General features: G+C 48.6%; 1 protein-coding gene across 2 annotated transcripts; it reads left to right on the top strand.

Annotated features, from left to right (window-relative positions):
• The first annotated feature begins 4,715 nt into the window (after nt 1-4,715).
• Nucleotides 4,716-23,604, top strand: PHOSPHO1 (phosphoethanolamine/phosphocholine phosphatase 1). Of its 2 annotated transcripts, none has more exons than XM_028702534.2 (3): nt 4,716-5,050; nt 18,311-18,442; nt 20,299-23,604. In XM_028702534.2, exons 2-3 carry the CDS (start codon nt 18,398-18,400, stop codon nt 21,058-21,060), a joined length of 807 nt encoding a protein of 268 aa, XP_028558367.2. In that variant the 5' UTR covers nt 4,716-5,050; nt 18,311-18,397; the 3' UTR covers nt 21,061-23,604. The 2 variants fall into 2 exon arrangements, with proteins under 2 accessions (XP_028558367.2, XP_028558368.2); XM_028702535.2 differs by lacking the exon at nt 4,716-5,050 and adding an exon at nt 18,756-18,851 and having other exon boundaries at nt 18,313-18,442.
• Nucleotides 23,605-24,863: the final 1,259 nt, after the last annotated feature.

Genomic DNA, 24,863 nt, shown 5'->3' with positions numbered 1-24,863 from the left:
GGAAGTGTCTTCGGACGGCGCCGGCTCCCGGCCTCTTGAGCGAGATGAGCGCGCAACCCTAGAGTCGGTCACGACTGGCCCGTACTGGCAGGGGTACCTTTACCTTTACCTATTTTTCAAAATATAGTCCAGCCCACCACATGGTCTGAGGGACGGTGGACTGGCCCCCTGCTGAAAAAGATTGCTGACCCCTGCTCTTATCTTTAGGCATTTAACCTGCATCGTCTTGCTCTGATCAAATGCAGCTTGAGAAAAGGGATAAATCAATTGTGTCTGAAACTTCAGTGTATAATATTCCCCAGACTGATTGGTGAGGGAAACTGCACTTATCAATGCACCCATGCCGTCATGAATGGACACAAACCCATCACTGTACATAAGCCCTCAAAAAGTTATGAAGTGTTATAAGTAGCTAACACTATGCATTTCTGTGAATCATAGAACTGTAGAGTTGGAAGGGACCCTGAGGATCATCTAGTCCAACCCCCTACAATGCAGGAACATGCAGCTGGTCCATACAGGGATCGAACCTGCAACCTTGGTGTAATCAGCACCATGGTCTAACCAACTGAGCTATCCAAGGCCCATAAGGCCCACCCCCTACTTACTGAGCAAGACTGTAATGCAGGTTGCTAGATGATGGACAGACTAGTAAAAAATAGGGAGGGAGATTCTGGCAGAGAAGGGACAGAATGTCCCGTCTCTCCACCAGAGCTTGGCTTTTGTGCTGGTGGCAGAAGAAGGGACAGAGGACCAATCCCTCTCACACCAGCCTGCTTGCCTGAATGGAATGCTTGGTCCCAAGTTGTGAAACAAAAATGTATGTTTTAATAATGATGATGATGATATATTATAATCCACCTTGTGAGGAAATCCTTCACAAAGCGCTTACAGTATTTTAAATTACAGGTTCATTTAATAAAACCTTTTTAAAGCACATAGTGAGCAATAATAACACTAAAACTACCAGCATAAAACAGTAACCTAGCCCACACCCCAGTTAACTGCCTTCATCCATGCACCCCATCAAAAACTTACGGAAGCATTTTAAAGCCACCTTTAAATGCAGGAGGTGGGACCTGCTTAATGTCTAACTTTTAATATGGAGTTGTGGAGCCACAACCAAGAAGGCCCAGTTATGCATTCTCATCTGTGTCTCCAAAAATTTTTACACATCACTTGGGAAGACAGGTGAACTAATTCCCCCATTGGAAAGACGTGTGGATCCAGAATTGGCCTCCACAGTCACTTACAGACTCAACTGTTAAGACTGTGTTTATGGAAGACAATCTTACTCGGCTACGAGTGATCGCCAAAGAAGAAGAATTATATCTCTAAACACTTGTGTGTTTGGTACTGGACCCTGAATGTTGTGTTGCTTTTGTGACTCCCTTGGTCAGAGCAACTGCAGTTAACAGTTTGCAAACATGGCCAAAAGGTTTCCTATTCCCCTCCCCCAAAAAAATAAATTACCCCCCAAAAAGGTAATTTAAGTGAAAAAGAAAAACAATTACACAGAACTTGTGAGAACACGGGGATGAAAACTCTTTGATTGAGTCTGAAAAATGGTAGGGGGTCAAGTTTGTCACAGTTGCGTGAGTGATCAGTTTAATAATGAGTTGCATTTCCTACTGGCCTGCCCTGGTATGGGTATAATTGGTGCCATTATGCCAGTGTGGAGACTTCTTAAATATAGGGAGACCTCAGACATTCTTTGGTAGTTGGTAGAGACAACATCTGCAGCTTTCTGGTAGGCTAAAATAGTCCTTGCAAGGACCGCACCCTGTGCTTTAATGACCCGTTTCCCTTATCTCTCTCAAACATGTGGTGTTGAATTAGAAGGTTCTGCAAAACCAAAGATGCTTTAGGTGAGCTGTCCACAGTATTTTAGGGTGGTGGCAGGGTTGTTTAACATGCCACCCATTGCTTAGAACCCTGTAATCTAATGTTCTCTGTGGCACAGTTTGAAATCTATAGTTAGCCAGGAGCAGGGTGAGGTTTTCCAGCCGTGGCAACTTTATTTTTAAACATGACTATTTTTGTTTCTTTAATTTCCAAGTCTTTTGCTGAGTAGTGAACCGGGAGCTGGCTATATGGTACAGGTGCTGAATCTGGCTTTTTAAAATCACATTTGTTTGAGGGGTGTGTGAGGACATTTGAGGAACTCTCTAGTTTGCCAGCCTCTTAATGGGAAATTGAATAATAGGACACAAATGTTATGAACTAAACTCTTCCAGAGTGAAAGGGTGAAAAACCTTAACACTTGTTGGTGATACACGTGCCCTTGGCTGCCTGGTTAATAATAATTTTATTTTTTATAATTTCAATCATTTTAGTTTTAATGTTTAAACATTCATAAGGGTAGGAGTTACTAGGGTCATGGAATATATTTGGCTTCGCTTTAACATAAGGGAAATCTTAGGTCCCCCATCTAGAGTGTTAGAAGTGGGCAGAGATATGTTGGAAAAATCAGAGAACTAGCTCAGGAAAGGGTAACTTTTAAAATGACCCAGTTAATTAATGCTTGTAATGATAAGTCCCCATCAGATCCCTTCTCAATTTAAGTGGTACGTTTCATTTGCTTGACCAAATCGTTTTTCATAAACTGAAATCTGCAGGCTGGCCTGACTTCTGCCAAAACACTGATCTGCATCCAACTATTGATCTGACTCAGATCAGGCCTATTGAGGTTAATGTGGTGAAGTTAGCTGTGCCAATCATTTCAGTGGGTCTTCTTTTGAGTATGACAAGCATTGCATGCAACCCTCTGTCTCTAGCAAACTCTGCCTTTGTCACTTTTGCAGATCGCCTCTGGCATTTATGAAACAGGTGACGCTGCAAATTTTATGGACTGAGAATGGGGGCGGGGGTGATTTGGGGAGGGGAGGGATGCCAACTCAGGAGTGAACTCAGGAATGCAGTTCTCAGGGTCCTCTGGAAGGAGAAGGTGGTTTCTTAAACCAATGTCTGTCTTGTGGTTTTGATATGCCCTCTGATCACAAAAGGAGCACAGCAAATCCATATCGGATTTAGGCCAGTGACCTGAAGAAACCTAGGGAAGTTTTTTACCGTGTGGTTTTTGTACTGTGGTCTGAATAGCAGGAGTTGGGCTGCAGTGGGTGAGTTGGTCACATTGCAGCATAAGGCTTGACTTGACGTTCTTTCTCTGCCTTTTCAGCGTGATCTAGGGGTGCACAATTACGTAATCCTACTGTATGTACCGCAGTGGTAGAGAGTTTTCATTTTTGAATACTTTCTAGCTTTGTCTAATGGGACAGGTGCTTGTGCATGACACCAGAGCCTTGTTCTGCACCAGTGTGGCACTTCAGCTTCCGATTCCACAGGGCTTATGTCTTCACACGCTTTCAAGTGTGCTGTTGTAAGCATCAGTTCTAGAAACTTGTTTGGAAAGCCGGACGCTGTGGCTTTTTCCTTGTTCGGAGGCAGAATTCCAGCAGCTGTTCTGCGGGGAAGGGTTGTTTTGCATTTCACCTGACCAGATAGCGAGGCGGCGCCCTAATAATGCGGAAGGAGATAATTATCAGAAACATCTTCCTTCGCCCTGGGGGTGATTTCTGCTGGGAATGCGTGGCGTCGCCTTGTGCAGGTACATCTGAGAATAAAGGGCTGGCTCAGGGCAGGTGACGATGACTCGATTAGAGCCCTTTTTGCACTCTGGTCCTACCCATTGCATGTGGCTTTCACCCTCAGGATGGCACAGGTACAGGTAGGTCTTCTTCTACTTCCCTCTTCCCCCTTTAAAACACGTTTGCCGGCACTTTCCTTTGACAGGGGTTAGACTCCAAGCGCCATCTTGGCCTCTTGAACCGGTTGCAGCGCTTAAGTTAAAAAGCGTGATTGCAAAGAAGAAGAAAAAGCGTAGCTGGGGGGGGGGGGGCAGCTGCCCCACACTTAAATCAAGCAAATACATTAAAAATACTTAGCTAAAAGTAGAGATTGTAGAACGGTTTTGACAGATTTTTCTGAGCACTTGGGGTGAAAAGAAATGAATTTTAAACAACTGTTGTTGAGACATTTCATTCTGAATCTACTGGACCAGTAGTTCCCAAAGTAGTTACTGCCTCCGGGGTCTTTGTGTGTGGATTACCTAGGAGGCACTAGGCACGGGGGGGGGGGCGCGCTGGGGGTCGTGTAAATGACTATCAGGCTTTGAAAAGCTGGCATCAGTGGATCAAGTTTTGTTGAATCAATTGAACAAAGTAATTTTAACTGGATTTTGCATGAATGCGCTATGAATCGTTGTCTTTTCGAGTTTTATTGCGCTGTCATGAGCTTCCTCGGTGGGTCATGCGAACTGCCGTTCTGAATGCTTTCTAATGGGCCACAGGGGACGAGTTTATGGAACCAAGGGGGCAGTGGGCTGAGAAAAGTTTGGGGACCACTGGATAGAGGATGGTGACAGGTGGGCGTCCTGCCAGCACACATCTCCTCCCCTTGCCGACATAAATCCTGGCTACGCCCATGAAAGGGGGACCAGGGCGCAAACTTTACGGGGATACCCCCCCACCCCACTCTCTCTGCTTGCCCCGAAGTGTCTCCCCTCGGCGTGGAGGAGGGCGCGCGCGCGCGCTCCGGGATGCACTTTCTCCGTTGCGGCGTCTCCTCTTTTGATCTCTGCCCAGGAGCCGCTGCTATTGGCTGCCTCTCTTGTGACGTGCGGGGACTGCGGTTGTCCTATGTAGCGAGCGCCGGGCTTAGTTTCCGTCTCTTTCCAGAGACCCGGGATTCTCTGCTGGGTTGGTGCGGGTGGGGAGGGGGGAGGGAGAAGCAAAAGGAGGGACCCGGGGGGCGCTTTCTCCCCACAACCCCTCCACCCCAACCCTCCTTTAAAAAAAAAAAAAAAGGAGGGGAGGGGTGGAAGGATCAGCTCTCCGCCGGCCCTCGGCGTTCAAAAGGAAGCTGGCCAGGGAGAGAGAAGGGGAAAGCTGTTTTTTTCCCCATGGAGAGCGATGCAGGGAGCAAAGTTGGAAGTGTGAAGCGAAACTAGGGATCTCCCGCTTGACGGCTGGGATCCGGTCCAAGAGCGCACGTGAGTCTGCCGCACTTGGGGTGTTACGGGAAGAGGAAGAGAGAGCAGAGTTGAGCTGAGATCTGGCCAAGGGCAAAAGGGACACAAGAGAAAGTGGATGGGGCCCGGGACCCTGGGGGGGGGGGGCAGGAGGGTGCTGATGGGGAGGCAGAATCCGAGTAGCGTTGAGTGGCAGAGGAGATCTTGGAAGCAGTAGACTTGGGGCGACGGGGGCAGCAGCTTTGCAGAAGTTTTGGGATGGGTAGGGGGAAGGCTGATAGATAAGTGTAGCGACAAAGTACCATGGGGTGAGATGTCATGTGGATAAGTAAGTGATGAAGAGTTAATTTGTTGGGGGGGGGTTGATCCCAGCTCTTTGATGGGATCAGAGGAAGGAGAGGTTATATATAACCTTAGCCATTAACGATCTGTGGTCCAGTTACGTTGTTCTGCCTTATAAAACAGCTGCCCATTGCACTTAGGAAGAATTTCTGCCTCTAGATGCTGATTGCTGGAGTGTTAGACGAAAGGAGGTTGTGGGAAGAGAGGTGGCGATGATCCAGGGAGGTCATTTAAGGATGTCGAGGTGTGCATTGTGCCCAAGGCACAGGTATGCCTAGAAAAGTTGCCTTCCCTTCACACTGTCCTATACCAAAAACCACATGGCATCCGAGCATCTTGCTTTGGTGCGGAGGAAGTGACTTGTCCTTGTAGTTGGCTTTTTATTTATTTATTTTTTAATGTTGTTCTTGTTTTGCATGCTGTGAGATCATGAAAGCTTTGATTCCACTGTCCCATTTGGGGTGGGGTGAGCGGATTATGCAGGATCTCGTAGATGGGGAAGGGCTAGGCAAGTTGTCTTACCTAATGGGGGCAGCATAGGAGCAAACTCCTTAAATATTTGAGCGGGCTGCCGCCGCCACCACCACCACCCCAAGTTGATGGACATTGCCATTCAAATGGTGTGTGTGCACCATGTCATGTGATCGATGGCGGGGCTTACCTCCCACCACCACCACCACCGATATTTTATTCCGGGGCAGGATGGGTCCCTGCAACCGCCAGCTTCTGCCCATTAGAATGGGAGGCCAGAAGTTGCTTATCATCCCAGGACATCGTCTGGAGGCTCATGACACAGCAGCCTTGCCAAAGATCTGGCTTGTCCGTGTTTGGTTGGAAGGCTGCCTGGGGACCCAACCTGGGCATATGCTGATATTTTTCCCTATAGAGACAGGATGTAACCGCAACAAATACACAGAAGATAGAATGGTGGTCATAGCAGATTCTGATCTAGGCATCAAGATCTTTGCGGACTCCAAAGATGCAGGCTTTGGGGGTTTTACTCCAAGAGAGCCGGGGTAGATAGGTGTTTGAGGGGAGCCAAGGAGACAACATTGCTGCCAGTGCCAGTTTGAAGTGCCAGTCTGCGGGCTGTACTAGGGCAAGCAGATCCAGGAAGCTTCATAATCAATCCAAGGGGATTGGATGGATCTGGGATTTGAAGGGGTTTTTGAGATACAGTGGTACCTCAGTTTAAGTACTTCATTCATTCCGGAGGTCTGTACTGAAACTGTTCTTAACCTGAAGCACCACTTTAGCTAATGGGGCCTCCTGCTGCCGCCGCGCCGCCAGAGCAAGATTTCTGTTCTCATCCTGAAGCAAAATTCTTAACCCGAGGTACTATTTCTGAGTTAGCGGAGTCTGTAACCTGAAGCGTATGTAACCTGAAGCATATGTAACCTGAGGTACAACTGTACTGGAGAATCCCTCGCAGTCAGAGCAGGCAAGTCGTGCATTAGATGGACACAATGATCTAACTCGGTACAAGGCAGTGTAAAATGCTCCTGCAAGGCTGATGGCTTGCATGCAGTTTACAATACAACCATGCCTTGGTTCTTGAACGGAATCCATTCTGGAAGTCCATTCAACTTCTGAAAACCAAGGCGTGGCTTCCTGCACTGAACTGGAAGCCGCGTCGGACGTTCGGCTTCCAAAAAAGTTTGCAAACTGGAATACTTGCTTCCGGGTTTGCGGCGTTCAGGAGCCAAAACGTTCGAGTCACAAGGCGTTCAAGAACCAAGGTACAACTACGTTACAAGCCTTGCCCATCTCAAAAATGTCCTACACAGGACTATTATTCCCATTCTACAGAGGCAGAACTGAAGCAAAGAGAGGAGTGGCTTGAACCCAACACCCTCCCAGGGCCACCCCAATTCTTTTAGGGCCAGCAGCAATTTTGTCGTGCCCCCGAGATTGTAAATGCAAGGCTTACATTAGCAATTCCAGGGGGAAGGGGGACATCTTCAAGGTCATGTTTGTCTCATGGTAACTGCAAGTAGAAACAGATTTCCAGCTTGGTCCTTGTGCCATGAGCAGGATTGTGTGTGCTTCTGCCTTCTTCCCTCAGCATATGGTGGAGGTCCCCCCATGCAAATTATGCAATTGTGTAATCTAGTTTCTTGGACGCAGGTGGTGCTGTGGGTTAAACCACAGAGCCAAGGGCTTGCCGATCAGAAGGTCGGCGGTTTGAATCCCCGCGACGGGGTGAGCTCCCGTTGCTTGGTCCCTGCTCCTGCCAACCTAGCAGTTCGAAAGCACATCAAAAGTGCAAGTAGATAAACAGGTACCGCTCCGGTGGGAAGGTAAACGGCGTTTCCATGCGCTGCTCTGGTTTGCCAGAAGCGGCTTAGTCATGCTGGCCACATGACCCGGAAGCTGTACGCCGGCTCCCTCGGCCAATAAAGCGAGATGAGCGCCGCAACCCCAGAGTTGGCGATGACTGGACCTAATGGTCAGGGGTCCCTTTACCTTTACCTTTTACTCTAGTTTATATTATTCTTTCTTGAGTCAGGATCTAAAGCCGATATGGGGAGCCTGTGGCCCTCCAGGTAATGGCCAGGGATGATTAAAGCTGCAGTGTGGCAACATCTGGAGGGCCAGATGTTCCCCAGCCCTAAAGTTATACAAGGCACTGAAACCTAGGCTATTGGAAACCCTGCTCAGCACCCCCACTGCCCTCCTTAAAAAAATCACCAATCATTGCCTCTGCATCTTCAGATCCTTCCCATTTTGAAAGCTTAGAAACTTGGGTTCTCAAAAATCAAAGTAACTGCAAGCAGAGTTAAGGAGGCGAGATTATAGGCTGTTGCATCAAAAGAGTTGTACCTCTTGGCAAAAGTCCCTGTCTTATCTTGAGGGCTCTTCCTCGTTCCCGAATGCACATGGACACAGCTGCTTTGCTCAAACCCTTCGCTGAAACGTTTATCCACATGTACGCACCCACGCCACCCTAAAATGCGGTGTGTTCCTCATACCTCTTGCCCCTGCAGACCGATAAAAAATTGCACTCATCTTTCTGGTATCCCGGCTTTGACTTCCCCGTTCGTCAGTTGCTCTTAAGCTTCTCGCCCAATTACCTTCCCCATTTTCCTGCCCTTCCCTTCTTCCTCCCCATGCAAAGTTCTCAACACCCACATTCTCTGAGCCTTCTGTTGCAAGAAGAGAGTAACTCCAAATGTAGGGCATGTTTGGAAATCGTGGTTTAGACGCCTTCAAATATAGCATCCCAGAGATCCTCTCCAAACAAACGTGCTGTTTTATTTGCTGGATGTAGAGCCTTCCAATACAAATAAGAGGTTTCTCCATACAGAGTTTTATTTCATTCCCTATTACTTTTCCTTTTTTGTTTGTCCTTCTTGGCCTTCTCTCATCCATTCCCCCCCCCCACAAAAAAAACCTCCTGGTCAGGTGTTTTTCCCTTCGGGGGGGGGGGGGACTCCTACAAACCAGCTGCCATTAGGCAAGCGATATGTTTATCCTGTCAGTGTGGAAAAGAAGGGATTTTAGAACAGACCAGCTTCTTCAAAGAAAAACAGAGAAGGCTAAATTTAGAATCTACCTAAATGCCTCTCCTCTAAATTAAAGGCATTCCGTTTAAAACAAAGCCTCTCCAAAGCTCAGTGCAGTTCTCCTTAACATGGAGGAATGCCTGAATTTTTTTGTTGGAACTGGATGGACATGGCAACCCCGGTTGAGGATTGCGGGTGACACGGTGCAGAAGTGACTGCCTTTTTTGTCCTACCTCACAGGGTTGTTGAGAACGATAAATTGGGCAAAGATTGTAAGTTGCTCTATATGCAGAAAGGGGCTGTGCAGAAAGAAAAGACATTTAGCTATCGGGCCAGTTTTTGGTGTGTCATCACTCTGGTACGACCAAGGGCAGTTTTCTGACCATTTCTGGCACGAATTGGATGGATACTCCACCGTACGCAAGTATCCCCTCCACATAGGAAGCTAGCACGGCAGAGAGGAAGTCTGGGAGGCCTGAAATGCTCGTTTTCTGCCCGGAGGGAATGTTTTTATATTGGGGGACAGCCATACATACAAACCCCCTTGTTCAGGGATGGTATGTCAGCGAGTAATAGTTGCTGAGGATAAACATTGTGTCTCGTCTCCGTGCAGGTCATAGAGTTGGAAAGGACCCTGTGGATTATCTGGTCCTATTTGACCTAACTGACCCATCCTTGTAGTACTTCAACTGTCCTGCTCACATATTTTGGTAGCAGAGCTATCGTCATCCGGGGGGGGGGGGTGTGCACATCATGAATGGCTCGAAAGAAAACAGGGAAGGCTTATTAAGCTCTGACCAGTTTTTGGAAGAGAGATGACAATCACTAAGATTGCCAAATTTGCTTTTCGTCTTATTTCGCAGCTGAGCACAGAGGTTCCCGATATAGCCATGATTGATTACTTTATTTCATATATAAAAATATGTATATTCCACGTTTCAGACAAATACTATTTCCCAAATTCAGGTAGGTAGCCGTGTTGGTCTGACGCAGTCGAGATAAATAAAAAATTGTCCAGTAGCACCTTAGAGACCAACTAAGTTTGTTCGGGGTATAAGCTACCAGAACAAACTTAGTTTGTCTCTAACGTGCTACTGGACAATTTTTTATTCATTTCGACTGTTTCCCAAAGTCATTGCTGAGTGAGGATTTGAACCCTGCTCTTCCCCAGATCCTGGTCCAACTCTGTATAACCACTAGGCCACACTGCTCACATCAGTCACAACAACAACAATAATAATAATAATAATGTGAGAAGCAGGCCTCTGCCCTGAGATCTACAAACTTAAAAAGATGAGTGATAAAGGAAAGAGGAGTGGAGACCAAAGGTGGAGGGAGATCAGTGTGACAATGTCAAGAGCAAAGGTGCGAGCTGTAAAACAGACGGTTGGCACCTGGTTGGAGCCAGGCTGCTCTTAAATTCCCCGGACGCTTTGCTTGGGCGGAAGCAACCCAGCAGCCTTGGCTCTTTCTAATCCAGGGGTGGGGAAGCATTGTTTTCTGACCACAGGCTGCGTTCCCTTCTGGGCCACAGGCAAAAGTGGGCAGACCAATAAAAGTACATGTACGTCGCGGCTGGTTTCCACACCCGCGCCTGGCCCTCTTTATCCTCCACCCACGCCAGAGGCATCATTATCCTCCTTCGAGGACGCGCACAAGGCAAACAAAAAAAGGGCTTGGCTTCGGGAGCAGGGCTGGTGAGAGGTGAGACCTTGGGCCACACAGAGGCCTGGGGGGGGGGGGAGCCCCACATATGGCTTGGGGTTCCCCACCTCTGCTCTGATTGGCAAAGGCCAGCACCTGCTTCCCTCTACTGGCTCTGCGGTCCCCAAGGACAGGGATGGAGATGTTGTTGAGCTGCCAACCTTTGGCCATGCTGGCTGGGGCTGATGGGAACTGAAGTCTGCAGACCCTCCAAGCATCCCTGTTTTCCAGGGACAGTCCTGGATTTACAGGAGCCGTCCCGTTAATATTCTGAATATATATTCTGTAAGCCACCCAGAGTGGCGGGGGAAACCTAGCCAGATGGGCGGGGTATAAATAATAAAATTGTATTGTTGTTGTTGACTTTATCACGGAATGTCCCGCTTTTCCTTAGGACGTCCCTGTTTTCATTGGGGAATTGCTGGAGGGTATGGTAGAACGTTAAGTCCCTATTTTCATTGGAGGGTATGGAGTTAAGCCACACACACACACACACACACACACACACCCGTCCGTGTCAAGGAGATAAGTAACTATAGAACCTTTAGAAGACATCTGAAGGCAGCCCTGCATGGGGAGTTTTTAAATGTTTTCTCGTGTTTGTATATATGTTGGAAGCCGACCAGAGTGGCTGAGGCAACCCAGTCAGATGGGTGGGCTAATAAATAAGGAATAAAAAGGTTAAGGACCCCTGACAGTTAAGTCCAGTCACAAATGATTCTGGGGTTGCGGCGCTCATCTTGCTCTACAGGTCGAGGGAGCCGACGTTTGTCTGCAGACAGTTTTTCCGGGTCATGTGGCCAGCATGACTAAGCCGCTTCTGGCGAACCAGAGCAGTGCACAGAAATGCCCTTTACCTTCCCGCCGGAGTGGCACCTATTTATCTACTTGCACTTTGACGTGCTTTCGAACTGCTAGGCTGGCAGGAGCAGGGACCGAGCAACGGGAGCTCACCCCGTCGCAGGGATTCGAACCGCTGACCACCTGATCGGCAAGTCCTAGGCTCAGTGGTTTAGACCACAGCGCCACCCGCGTCCCTAAATAAGGAATAGGGCACCCCTATTTTCATCCGATAAAGGGTATGAGTCGGGGGGCAGGGGCAGAGGTTCCCCATCACTGCCCCAGGATAGCTGGCAATTGGAGCAGAGTATTTGTCCTGGCTCGTGTTTAGATATCCCCCCTTTCCTTCCCTTCCCATGCCCAGGGAATCGTTGATTCATTCTCTGGAAAACTCTGTTGCTCTTATCTCCCTTCCCCCAGGCCCAGTGCTGCTGCTGCTGGATGTGCCAAATATTAGCATGACTCAGCTGTGCTCCAGAGAACAGTTCTCCGATGTTTAGGCTGTGCTTGGAGTTTCTCAGCAGGGAGGTTAAACAGGGACGCAAACATTGTATTCCTCTCCAGCCTTTCGCCAGCTACAGAGGTAGGGCGGCCGCAAATGCCTCTTTGGAGAGGAAGGTATTTTGAAATGTTCTGAGTGCTTTTGGCGGCATTGCCCAAGGAGAGGCACGCTTGTGTTATTTGCACACCGAATGGCCCTTTCCTTCTGCAAATCAATAAGACCTCGGTGCAGAGGCATGTGGAGGAATCCCAAGGAAGGAAGGCTGCTTTAGGGAAGAGGCTGTCCCTGGGCTGCCTTTGCCCTGGCTGGAAAGTTCAAATTCCACCCTTGCAAGTCCAAAAGAAGACGGAGCAATTGCAGCTTTGGGTCTTGGTCATGGGAGACCTGTGTTCAAGTGCCGCCTCCACCGTAGCCTTTGCTCTAAGACCATGGGAGCATCGCACACCCTCTGCCCAAACTTCCTGCATCTGCAGAGTTGGGAGTGTGATTGATTTTACTTCCCTTTGGGGAGTGTAGGCGGGGAACATAGTGTGCCATACACTTAGCCTACTTTTGTTGCCATCTGCACTACACCGGCTGGTGAACCTGTGGTCCTCTAGATCAGGGAGGTTCAACCTCTTAGACTAAGTGAGCCGCAAGAATGCTTTGACGCAGAACCCCGGGCCCACACAGCGCAATGACCCAGAATGCAACCTCTGTGCAAATGGGGAGTTGCCTGTATTTAGTTTTTAATAAGTTGTAAACTGCTTTGAGAGGTTTCTCTTCAAAATACAAAGTGGTACAGAAATGAAAATAAATAAATAAATAAAATAAAAATAATAATCCAATCCCAAAAAAGGCACCTAGACATTCCGTTGCGGTGACTGTAACTTAGGCTTAAGATGCCACTTCACAATTAGCCAAATACAGTGGTACCTCAGGTTACATATGCTTCAAGTTACCGACTCCGCTAACCCAGAAATATTACCTCGGGTTAAGAACTTTGCTTCAGGATGAGAACAGAAATAGTGCTGCGGTGGCAGCGGGAGGCCCCATTAGCTAAAGTGGTGCTTCAGGTTAAGAACAGTTTCAGGTTAAGAACAGACCTCCAGAACGAATGAAGTACTTAACCTGAGGTACCACTGTATGAGTTTCCAACACTGGTTGCATCGTGAAATGAGGCCTTTCACAAATGCACGATGCACATCCATAAAACGAAATGTGTGCAAGTTAGAAATGAAATATTGGGCAGTTGCATGAAATTGGAAGCTGTCTCAAATCTGCATCCCTAGAAATCTGCAAACCAAACAGAGGCCCCTGCACTCTAATCATTTCCATGACAAGGATTCCTGTAGTTGCTAGGCTCCTTTATCTCTTTACCTTGACCAACCAGATTCAGACTTGCTGGAATAGGCAAAGGGAGCAAGCTGACCTGCCTTAGCAAGGCTGCGGCGTGCTTGCCTGCTTTTTAACTCTTCGCTTTTGATGCTCCGAGAACGTGACTGGTCCTGATTTGTCGTATGACAAGCCTTGCAGGTGCAGGAGTGGGAAAAGGTCGCTGCAGGCTGAGCGTCAGAGTGGTGGTGCAGCTTTGATGGTGCTGGGTTTGCCTGTGAGAAGCTGTGTCCAACCCTCACCTTCACTGGAACTTAAATGTTCAGTATCTGAGGGGCCTCCTGCTGCCGCTGCGTCGCCAGAGCACGATTTCTGTTCTCATTCTGAAGCAAAGTTCTTAACCTGAAGCACTATTTCTGGGTTAGTGGAGTCTGTAACCTGAAGCGTATGTAACCTGAAGCGTATGTAACCCGAGGTACCACTGTATAAGCAAATGCCTGCTATTCAGAAGCACTGCACTTGGGGGTGGGCGAGAGCATTAACACTGGTCCACCTTCCCTTACTGCAGGGGTGCCCAAACATTTTTCAAATAGGGCCAGATTTGATGAAGTGAGGGCCGACTAAAGTTCTTGGGCTTTTTTTAGGATTGAAGTTGTTGACTTTTTTTTCAATTTTACCCCAGGACATATACTGTTATCTAGCTCAGTAAAGGTACCCCTGACCGTTCGGTCCAGTCGCGGACGACTCTGGGGTTGCACGCTCATCTCGCTCTATAGGCCGAGGGAGCCGGCGTTTGTCCGCAGACAGCTTCCGGGTCATGTGGCCAGCATGACTAAGCTGCTTCTGGCAAACCAGAGCAGTGCACGGAAACGCCGTTTACCTTCCCACCGGAGAGGTACCTATTTATCTACTTGCACTGCTAGGTTTTCAAACTGCTAGGTTGGCAGGAGCAGGGACCGAGCAACGGGAGCTCACCCCGTCACAGGGATTCGAACCGCCGACCTTCTGATCGGCAAGGCCAAGAGGCTCAGTGGTTTAGACCACAGCGCCACCCGCGTCCCTTTTAGGATTGAAGTTTACCCCAAAGTTCTTGAGCTTTTTTTAGGATTGAAGTGGTTGAGCTTTTTAACAATTTTACCCAAGAACATATACTGCCACGGATTGGGTCCCCGAAATGTACTTCTGGACATGCCTGCCTTACTGGCATCCTATGGGGCTGAGCAATATGGGCACCCACACCCAAAGATGTCCTGCATCGGGCCATTTGCTAGTTCTCTGAATTCTGCCTTCTCTTTGCAGCAAGGTATAAATGGATCTGCACACAGACAGCTGCCTGCCTGTGGCATAGCCCAGTCCCAAGAATCTGACCAGCTTAGGTTGTCCCCAAAAATAAATTTTAAAAGCAAAACACAAATCATGAACCATCGCTTGAGAGGTGCCACGTCTCGCTGTGCTTAATTGGTAGCATGTGGCACTGCTGACTCTGCACATCCCACATGTTCCGCACCGCGCTTGCCAAGCCGGGGGCAGCCTAGGACAGGGAACATCCTGTGAAAAGGAAAGTGCTCTCCGGCCCAGAGCAGCGCTAGGACTTTGCCATCTGCTGGAGCAGAGATTCGCCGTCTGTGTGTCCCTGCAGTGGGATTTAAGCTAGCGATTTTTCAGAGGCTTCTGTGTGTTTGGGGTTTTGAACCGTAGCTTTGAGGGATGTGGCAGAAAAGCAGGGGACTGGGACAAATGGATCCCATTCATTCATTCATTCATTCATTCATTCATTCATTCATAGAATTCAGCCCTCCTCACTCCACACAGGCATTGCTTCTTAGACTGTGCCGGAGCATAGGTTTACATTGCAGTGACCAGCAAAGCCTTTAACCTCTCCGGACTACCTGTTGCAAGTCTTTACCTGAAGGAGCGTCTCCTCCCCCATCATTCAGCCAGGATGCTGAGGTCCAGCTCCAGCTCCAACGTCCTCAGTGTCCCTCAGACACCAAGAATTGAGGTCACAGGGTACCAGGCAGAGGGCCTTCTCGGTAGTGGCACCCGCCCTGTGGAACGCCCTCCCATAAGATGTCAAGGAAATAAACAACTATCTGACTTTTAGAAGATATCTGAAGGCAGCCCCGTTTAGAGAAGTTCTTAATGTTTGATGTTTTATCGTGTTTTTAATATTCTTTTAGGGACGCGGGTGACGCTGTGGGTAAAACCTCAGTGCCTAGGACTTGCCGATTGTATGGTCAGCGGTTCGAATCCCCGCAGCGGGGTGAGCTCCCGTCTTTCGGTCCCAGCTCCTGCCCACCTAGCAGTTCGAAAGCACCCCTAATTGCAAGTAGATAAATAGGTACCGCTTTATAGCGGGAAGGTAAACGCCGTTTCCGTGTGCTGTGCTGGTGCAGGCTCGCCAGAGCAGCTTCGTCACGCTGGCCACGTGACCCGGAAGTGTCTCCGGACATCGCTGGCTCCTGGCCTCTTAAGCGAGATGAGCGCACAACCCTAGAGTCGGACCTTTACCTAATATTCTTTTGGGAGCCGCCCAAAATATTATTATTATTTATTTATTTCAGATGAGAGCAAAGTCAGTTTCAGGTCTGCTCCCAGACTACAGATTGGTCACAACATATCTGTTAATCTGCTTGATGAGTTAATAGCATATGAATTTGAGGATTAAAAAATTAATCATCCACTTCAGTTTTTCTTGCACAAATCTGGCGTCCTCAGTATGTTTATTTTGTTTATTAAATTAGCATCCTGCCCTTTCCAAGGAGCCCCCAAAGCATCTGTGACTAAAAAAAAATACAATGAAAAGAAAACACGACCTATTGTAAAAAGTGAAACACCTAAAAACAATCAAACATTTAAAGCGGTTTAAAAACAGATGTAACCGAATCCTGTTTCTGGATAGGCCCACTGGAAAAGACAATTTTTCAGCAGGCGTCTAATAGAGCCTGGTGTCAAGTGGCAGGGAGTTCCGAAGAGCAAGGGCTGCCATCTGCGTACCAGGGAAACCAGTCCTGCCACTTTGCAGCAGAATTTGGCAGTGGGCAGCGCTGATTGGCTAGTCCATGAGACATCACAAACCCGCTCACCACCCCAGGGCAATTTTATGACACATAAAATTTACTTTCCTTGTTTGTTTTCTTTTAAAAAAAGAAGGTTTAAATGAATAAATGGCCGTGTAGTGCTTTCTTTAAAAAAAGAACACAATGAAAACAGGCAGGCAGCTTTGCAGGGGGCAGACTGACAACAGCCAGCATTAAAACTGTTGTTCTGTACATCTGCCTCCCTGCTATTTTTATAAGTATGCTTGAGTGCTCTCAGTGGATCAAACTGCAGGTTACGTTCCACGAGTTATCAAGCATTTTCTTAGAATTTCGCTCTTTTACCTTTTCTGGCCACATGATGGCAGCGGAGCGAAAGAAGATGACGCTTTTCTCTTCTGCCAATTGCACCCATCTCTTAAGAAAGAGTTCATGGCTGAAACAAACAAGCCGTCCATGCAGGTTTATATAGGATCTTAGCTGCCCGATGTGATTGTGAGGCAATATATTATGTGAGGCTACAATGGGATGTGAGGCTGCTCTGGAGGGTAGGACTCGAACCCAATGCCTTCAATGTGCAAGAAAGGAGATTCCGATTTCTGACTGAACCTCGGGAAGAACTTCCTGACGGTAGGAGCTGCTTGGCAGCGGAGGTTTCTTAAGCAGAAGTTGGATGGCCATCTGTCATGGATGCTTTAGCTGGGATTCCTGAATTGCAGGGGGTTGGACTAGATGACCACTGGTGTCCCTTCCAACTCTACAATTCTATGATTCTAGGCCTTATTCCATGCCCTCCCTGAGTGCCATTGCCTAGCTGGAAAGTATCCTATGATGATACCTTGATTGACGGGTGTAGAGAGGTGTGAATGACTATTATTTTGAATATGAAAATTATTGATTTGTGTAGCCAAAGCCAGTACAGTGGTACCTCGGGTTACAGACGCTTCAGGTTGCAGACTCCGCTAACCCAGAAACAGTACCTCGGGTTAAGAACTTTACCTCAGGATGAGAACAGAAATTGCGCGGCAGCAGAGGGAGGCCCCATTAGCTAAAGTGGTACCTCAGGTTAAGAACAGTTTCAGGTTAAGAACAGACGTCCAGAACGAATTAAATTCTTAACCTGAGGTACCACTGTAAGAGGGTTGGGTGGGTGTAGAGACCCCTCTGGCTTCTGCATGTTTTTAATGTATCCTAGTACAGAGAGCTAGCAACTTCATCGATTGCTTCACCCCGTATCCCAAAGGTAACCCACCCCCGACGGGAGTGCGGTCCTGGGACTGCAAAATAAAAATAAAAAATGCCCTTGCAGTAGTCTCTGATGGCTACCAGGAACCAGTAGGGAGTGGGAAGTGGTTTGCATTTTGGGAGAAAGAGTTGAGGCTGGTCCACTACTTCCTTACCCTGAAAGAAGTCACTTCCTCTCTTCCAAAATGGCTTTGCCAGGCGCAAGGGCGCCACTTTTCTAGAGAGATCCACAGAATGCAGACTTTCTCCAGGATTTCTCTCAGTGATGGAGAAGCCAGACCTTCTCTGCATCCTGAGCTCCCATGCGCTTCAATTTGCACCAGATTTATGGCACGTACATGTCGTAGATTGAAGGCACATGACTCCCCCACCAAGAATCCTGGGAACCGCAGTTTGTTAAAGGTGCTGTATCTGGGGGGAAACTACAGTTCCCAGAATTATTCCGAGGAAGCCGTGTACTTTCCATGTGGGATGTGCATGGAGCCTTATTGGACTGAAACAGAGGTGTCGAAAGCAAGGCTGTCTTTTAAATAAATAACTGGAGCTTATTCGCGAGAAATAACGGGACAGGCATGTTTCAGTGTGGGCCAGTGGCGTAGCGTGGGGGGTGCAGGGGGGGGCGGCCGCACCGGGCGCAACATCTGGGGTTAGGGCAAATCCACAGGTTAGGGGGCGCAAATCCACGGGTTAGGGGGCGCAAATTACTTGCCTTGCCCCGGGTGCTGACAACCCACGCTACGCCACTGCTGTGGGCCCTTGCAAAAATGGCAGTGTGTGGTTTCTCTGGCAGCAAAGAGACCTTCCTGTGGAGAGAAAGAGAGGCAGAGAGAGAGATAACCCCGGTTGATGCAGCGTGTTGGCTACTAAGGAACTGAAGATGAGAAGGTGCTTCGAAGGTGTCGGGCTGCAATGCTTTCTTAAGGTGAGCACGAATCTCCGGAAATGGGCTGCATCTGCTGCAGGGAACCAGGATCTCAAAAGCCTGGATGTCGCCATTGCACGGAGGGGCCACAAGCCAAGCTGTGCCTCCATTGCTGGAAGGCAGGGCGAAGCGAGCTCCTTTCTCCTTTCAGGGTTGGCCCTGGTAGCAGCAGGGCCTCTGGAGGTGTGTGTGTGTTTGTGTGGAGGGGGGGTAGCTTGGACTTCAGCGGCGAAAACGCCTTGGTCCGACTCTGGCAGAAGATGCCTCTGTCTGTTAGCTTAACCACTTTGCCTCTACCGCCCGCAACCTCTAGGCCACGCCTCCGTCTCTTCATTGGCTGGCATTCCTCATTTCTGATTGGCGGGCAGGATCTATATAAAGTAGTGCGATGGCAGAGCAAAGCGCGCAGGTAAGTCGATGAGGTAGGAGAAGTGAGGCTGGAGAGATGGTGTGGGAGGGGGTCAGTCAGTCAGGTGGGGCTCAGAGGCTCCACCACCTTGACACCAGGAAAGATGTGTTGACTCTGCTAGGGGTTTCAAAGCTCTGTGGGGACTAAAACCCTACCATCATCATTTCTTTGATTTTCACTGAGTTCTAAAAACTCAGTGAAAATCCAGATGGTGATAACTTCTACTGAATTCCAGGAAATCCAGTATTGAGCTGCCTTACACAGATCCTCACCCAACACAAAGATCCCCACACAGATTAAAGCCATCTTTCCACCCACCTCAAGTATATTCTCCAGTTTCCCAGCCTCACATCGGTTGTCCTTTTGGGGCACTGGCATGCAGGTTTCAAGGGCAAGTAATCGTCTTGCTCGCTAAGGAGCCGCGGCCTGGATTAAGATGGACGCAAACCTCTGATCCCCTTTACTTGCAGGCTAAGCCTCTTAACGGTCAGAGTTGAAGATAACATGAGGGAAAAGATTATGGCTGGGAAGATATGCTCAAAGAGGCAACCGGGCTGTAGCGATTTCATCTAAGTAGCTGACTCGGCAGGCCTGTGGGCCCAGTTTTCTTCCCCACTCAAATTTTTACGCTTTTTCCATACCGGAGTTTCCATTGGGAAATGAAAGGTGACTCGCTGGTAGTCGGAGACATTGAATGTACAAGGCAGGGGGAGATTTAAAAAACCCTGCCCATGGCTAGGGGTTGCCGCTGGGTACTTAAGACTCAGTGGAACCAGTGTTCGAAATTAGCTAGGAGCCAGGCGCATTTTGCAGCTGGCTTTTGACCACTTGCGATCAGGTGAAGGCGCCCGGGCACCAGGATAGCATCTGACATCTCCACCCTCTGGGGATCATTGGTTCTAGACTGTTTTCACACACTTAATACCCCATCCCATAGAATGCGATCAGTTATATCGCACAATCAGAATGAATTTCAGGAACCAAAATGCTTTTTCTGTGCAGCCTGAGCAAGAGCAGTCGCCATTAAGGAAAAGACGTCAGGATAGGCCAATCTATGTTTTAGACTGTCCCTGTAATCCGGTGACTTTTCTTCTTGTAAATTCTCCAAGTTCTTAACCTAACTCAAGGTGGTCATCTGAACTAGCCAGAGGTTTAACTGATAATTAGTCACAGTCAGCCCATATTTTGAAAAATAAAGACTTTAGAGCCATATTGCCCCAAAATGGCAACCAGACTTTCTGTTTTGGCGACTGCAACCTTGGTTTAAGGAGCCATTTGGCGCCTAGATTGCATATCTGAGTTTCTAACATTGAGTAGAACACATCCCCTCAGGCGGTGGATTCTCCTTTCTTGGAGGTGCTTTGAACGTACTACTGTGTCCGTTTGCTGTAACGAATGAAAGCCACAGGACTCCGCGTAATGGATCTCGCCTCTGTTCTTGCTGCAGGACAGGGCTATGGCCGTAACGCAGGGCCAGAAATACCTCCTCATCTTCGACTTTGACGAGACCATCGTGAACGAAAACAGCGACGAGTCCATCCTCCAGGCCGCTCCGGGGAAGCAGCTCCCGGAGTCGATCCGCAGCACGTACCGCGAGGGTTTCTACAACGAGTACATGCAGCGGGTTCTGCAGTACATGTGCGACCAAGGGGTCAAGATGGCCGACTTCAAAGCGGCCTACGAAAGGATCCCGCTCTCCCCCGGCATGGCTGACCTCTTCCAGCTCCTCTCCAAGCAACAGGACCACTTCGAGATCATCCTCATCTCCGACGCCAACATGTTTGGCATCGAGTGCGCCTTGAAGGCGGCCGGGGCCTATCCCCTCTTCCGTAAGATCTTCAGCAACCCCTCGAGCTTTGACAAGAGAGGCTACTTCACCTTGGGCCCTTACCACTCGCACAACTGCAAGCGTTGCCCGGCCAACATGTGTAAGCACAAGATCCTGACAGAATACCTGGCAGAGAGGGCACAGGAAGGGGCCAGGTTCGACCGTGTCTTCTACGTCGGGGACGGAGCCAATGACTTCTGCCCTTCCACCGCGCTGAAGTCGAGCGACGTCGCCTTCCCTAGGAAAGGCTACCCCATGCACCAGCTCATTCAGGAGACTGGGAAAAGCCAGCCTGGGACTTACCAGGCCACGGTCGTCCCCTGGGACTCTGCCGTAGAGATTTCTCATCACCTTCAAGAAGTTCTCAAGAAGAAATGTTGAGGGCGGGGAAGACCTTTGGCGGGAGGAAACAGCTGCTCTCGTTTGGAAAGATCTGAACGATTATAGCATCACGGCTCTCTCACGCTTGGCTTAAGGCTCTATCTCGCTCTCTCTGGGCTTTCTCCACCTCAAAATCTCTTGTCTCTGGGTCTCCCCTTCCTTCAGCCGAGAGATAAGGGCTCACTATGCAGTTAGGAAATCCATTGAAGGAAGGGTGGGTGGATGACAGGCCACTTTAAATATTTTTGATTGCCTTTTTGGAAAGCAAAAGCAAAATACTTTTGCATTTGCTAAACCCACGCATCTCGTTTCGCTCGGGCTGGTTCTCAGTAGCGCTCTTAGCGCATGGGGAAATTCTGTCGCTACCAAAGCATTTCGACTGCTCACAGGTGTTGAATATAGTTCTCCTCACTTAACGAAACACCCTTTAAAAAAAAAAATTACATTTCCAGATCCTACTCCATCTAACAGGATGTCAGAATTGTCTTTAATTGTTTATCTAAATCGGCTGGGGTGCACCTGGCATCTCCAGAAAAGAATGGGAGAGCCAGAAAGATTATCCCAGCTACATCTTCTGGTTGGACTTGATGATTCCTGGCATCATTGCTCATTTTGTGGCTGAGATGACCCACTCTGATCAGGGACGGAGAACCTACAGCCTCTGGATATTTGCTGAACTACAACTCCCATAATCCCCGACCATTCGCAATGCTGGCTGGGGCTGATAGGAGCTGTGGTCCAACAACAACTGAAGGACTATAGCTTCATCCCCACTCCATGACTTTGGCCGAGCACGTCGGGAACAAAAAGGGAAAGCACTTTTGCTGCAGCAGCCTATGAATGGTGTTTTCTACTCTCCCCTTCCTTGCCTGGCAAGACAACCTCTTCAAGGAGTACAGTATTCCTGCTGCTCAGAAAAGGCTGGTGTCTAAAATGAAGGGGGAATGAACAGGATCGGGAGGCCTGTAGGTTGCAATGAATAGCAAAACAAGCAAAGAGTCCAGTGTGTTGAGAACTGAATGGGTCGGAAGAAGAAGCCAGTCGGGGACGGTGTGCACTTGAGTTACAGAGTGGGCGAATGAGGAGAAGCAAAGATACATTTGAGGCGCCATTTTTCTCTAAGTGTGCATCATCCTGGTAAGCACCCAAGTTGTGCTCCCGTTGCACATTTTGGCTCTTGCTGGCCTGGGTTTCACCTTTGGGCATTTTCCCATTCCTACACAGCTCTTTTCCTTGCAGATTCAGGCTGGGTTTTTCTATTCCCCATATGCTGAATTTGTCAGTTTGCAGCAGCCACGTCCTCCCAAACGAATGGCGGATTGGAGGCAGGGGTTGCGGAGTAGAAACGGATTGTTTGGCAAGGTGGGAAATCCACGTGGAGTTGGGTCTTGTGCTACAAATGCATCATTTTAAAGAAAAAGGTGGCTCTTTCTGCTACATCTATATGATGTTTTTTTGTACCCACTTACCCACTGATACATCAGCTCCCTCGGCCAGTAAAGTGAGATGAGCGTCGCAACCCCAGATTCGGCCACGACTTGAAAAGTAAAGGGTCAGGGGTCCCTTTACTTTTTTACCCACTAATGACTTCGCGCAAAGAACCCTGGGCATGGTATTTTGATAAGGGTGTTGACATTCTCTCTTCAATACCCATGGATGCCTTTGCAGAACTGCATTCCCCTAGGAACATGAACATTTATGGAGAGTGGGGGATGTTCCTTCCACAGATGAACCATAATTTCCCATTCTCTAGCCTTCATTTTTTTTAAAAAGAGCAAGTATTTAGCATATGTAGAACCTGAGATACGGGGCAAAAATGCACATCTACGGTACTATTCTTACTTTTTTGGTGAGAACCGAGCCTGCTTCTTCCACCCCTGGAAAAATTGCTTGAGAACCCCATGCCTGGGAAGAAATCACATCCATTCAGTCAATAGCTACAAAGACTTTAGCAATGGGGGAAACAGGTACCGGACAAAGTTTGGAAAAAGGGACCGTGCAAAACTTTTAATCCGAGCAAAGCCTGTATCTTTCTAAGTGAGATACATGCCACTGCCGCAGAAATCCCAAGGGTGTGCTTAACGTAAACAATAAGTGATGGTCCATGAGATCATACGTGGGTCATACGGTCCTATGTGGATTGTGTGTCCTGCCCTTGTGTGCAATGATCATCAACAGATTGCTTCGAGAGGCACTTCTGTGAGTGCAACCCAAGACCTGCCAGATTCTTCTCTATTTATGATATTTCTATTGCAGCCTTAAATTTCCCTCTCCCATGCTGCTTTCCCTGAAACCAGCAAGATGTTCCTGTCCTTACGCTTGCCGCCTGCTCATCCACCGCAGATTGCACAACCAACCCATTTGTCAGTCTGTCTTGCTTCGCCTTCGCCTGCTCCTTAATTCTGTTTCCTCTGCAAACCTGCTTTGTTGTCAACAACTCACTCCCTTTCCTCCACTGGTCTGTCAATGCTTGTTGGAACTTAAAAGCCATGGAAACTCTTTTTGTAAGCGTGCAAAAAAAGAAAGAAACAATTAGCAAACAAATTTCGATTTATTTTGTCTTGCGTACACTTCAACAATAGCTGCATGCTCTGTGACTTCATTTCCAAGTGTCCAAAATGCCCTGTAGCCTGTTAATTTTGTTTTTTGTTTTGTCCTGCAATGTTGAATGTATGAATCTCTCTACTTGAGACCCTCGCAAGCATATTGAGGAGAGGGGGATATCCTTCCCTCCTGGGGAGTTGCCCTTTCTGTCCTAAACCAATCTCCCTATTCAGTGGAACCTTGGTTCTCAAGCGGCTTAGTTGATGTACAAATTGGCTCCTGAACGTCGAAACCCTTGGAAGTAAGTGTTCGGGTTTTTAATGTTTTTCAGAAGCCGAAAGTCCGACACAGCTTCCGCTTCAGTGCAGGAAGCTCCTGCAGCCAATTGGAAGCCATGCCTTGGTTTTCAAACATTTCGGGTGTTGAACAGATTTCCAGAATGGATTAAGTTTGAGAACCAAGGTACCACTGTATCCGTTGGCCTGTGGGGTGAAGCCACTTCTAGTTTGCAATGAATGGTTTTATAAGCCATCTTTTCGACTGTATAGTAAAGGTAAAGGTACCCCTGCCCGTACGGGCCAGTCTTGACAGACTCTGGGGTTGTGCGCTCATCTCACTCTATAGGCCGGGAGCCAGCGCTGTCCGCAGACACTTCCGGGTCACGTGGCCAGCGTGACGAAGCTGCTCTGGCGAGCCAGAGCCGCACACGGAAACACCGTTTACCTTCCTGCTAGCAAGCGGTCCCTATTTATCTACTTGCACCCGGGGGTCCTTTCGAACTGCTAGGTTGGCAGGCGCTGGGACCAAGCAACAGGAGCGCACCCCGCCACGGGGATTCGAACCGCCGACCATGCGATCGGCAAGTCCTAGGTGCTGGGGTTTAACCCACAGCGCCACCCGCGTCACCTCCCTCTTAATGTGCTTCCCTCCCTTCTCCAAGAAGAACTGAAGACCAGAGAAAATGGAACCATTCTCAGGCGGCTGCCACCCATCCTTGCCAGGGCTGCTGGCAACTCCCAAGAGTCCTCACCACCTTGGCTGCGTTGCCTGAAGCTGATGGTACCTGGAGCCCAACATCACCTGTCTTAGCCCGGCACACATTGCTGTTTACTCTGGCTCCAGTGTGCTCCCACTGCTAGCGTACACATGACGTTAGCCACACAAGTCACCTGTATGCTGTAGTTTCTTGAGAAATGCTGCTGTTTGGTGGCATTTCCCCTCAAACTGGTTCGCATCCCATTTGAAAACATAAGCCACGT

This window comes from Podarcis muralis, chromosome 13 (assembly GCF_964188315.1).
Source record: "Podarcis muralis chromosome 13, rPodMur119.hap1.1, whole genome shotgun sequence".
NCBI classification, from domain to species: Eukaryota; Metazoa; Chordata; class Lepidosauria; order Squamata; family Lacertidae; genus Podarcis; species Podarcis muralis.
The sequence above is the reverse complement of the archived record's forward strand: the minus strand, read 5'-3'. Positions and strand labels throughout refer to the sequence as shown.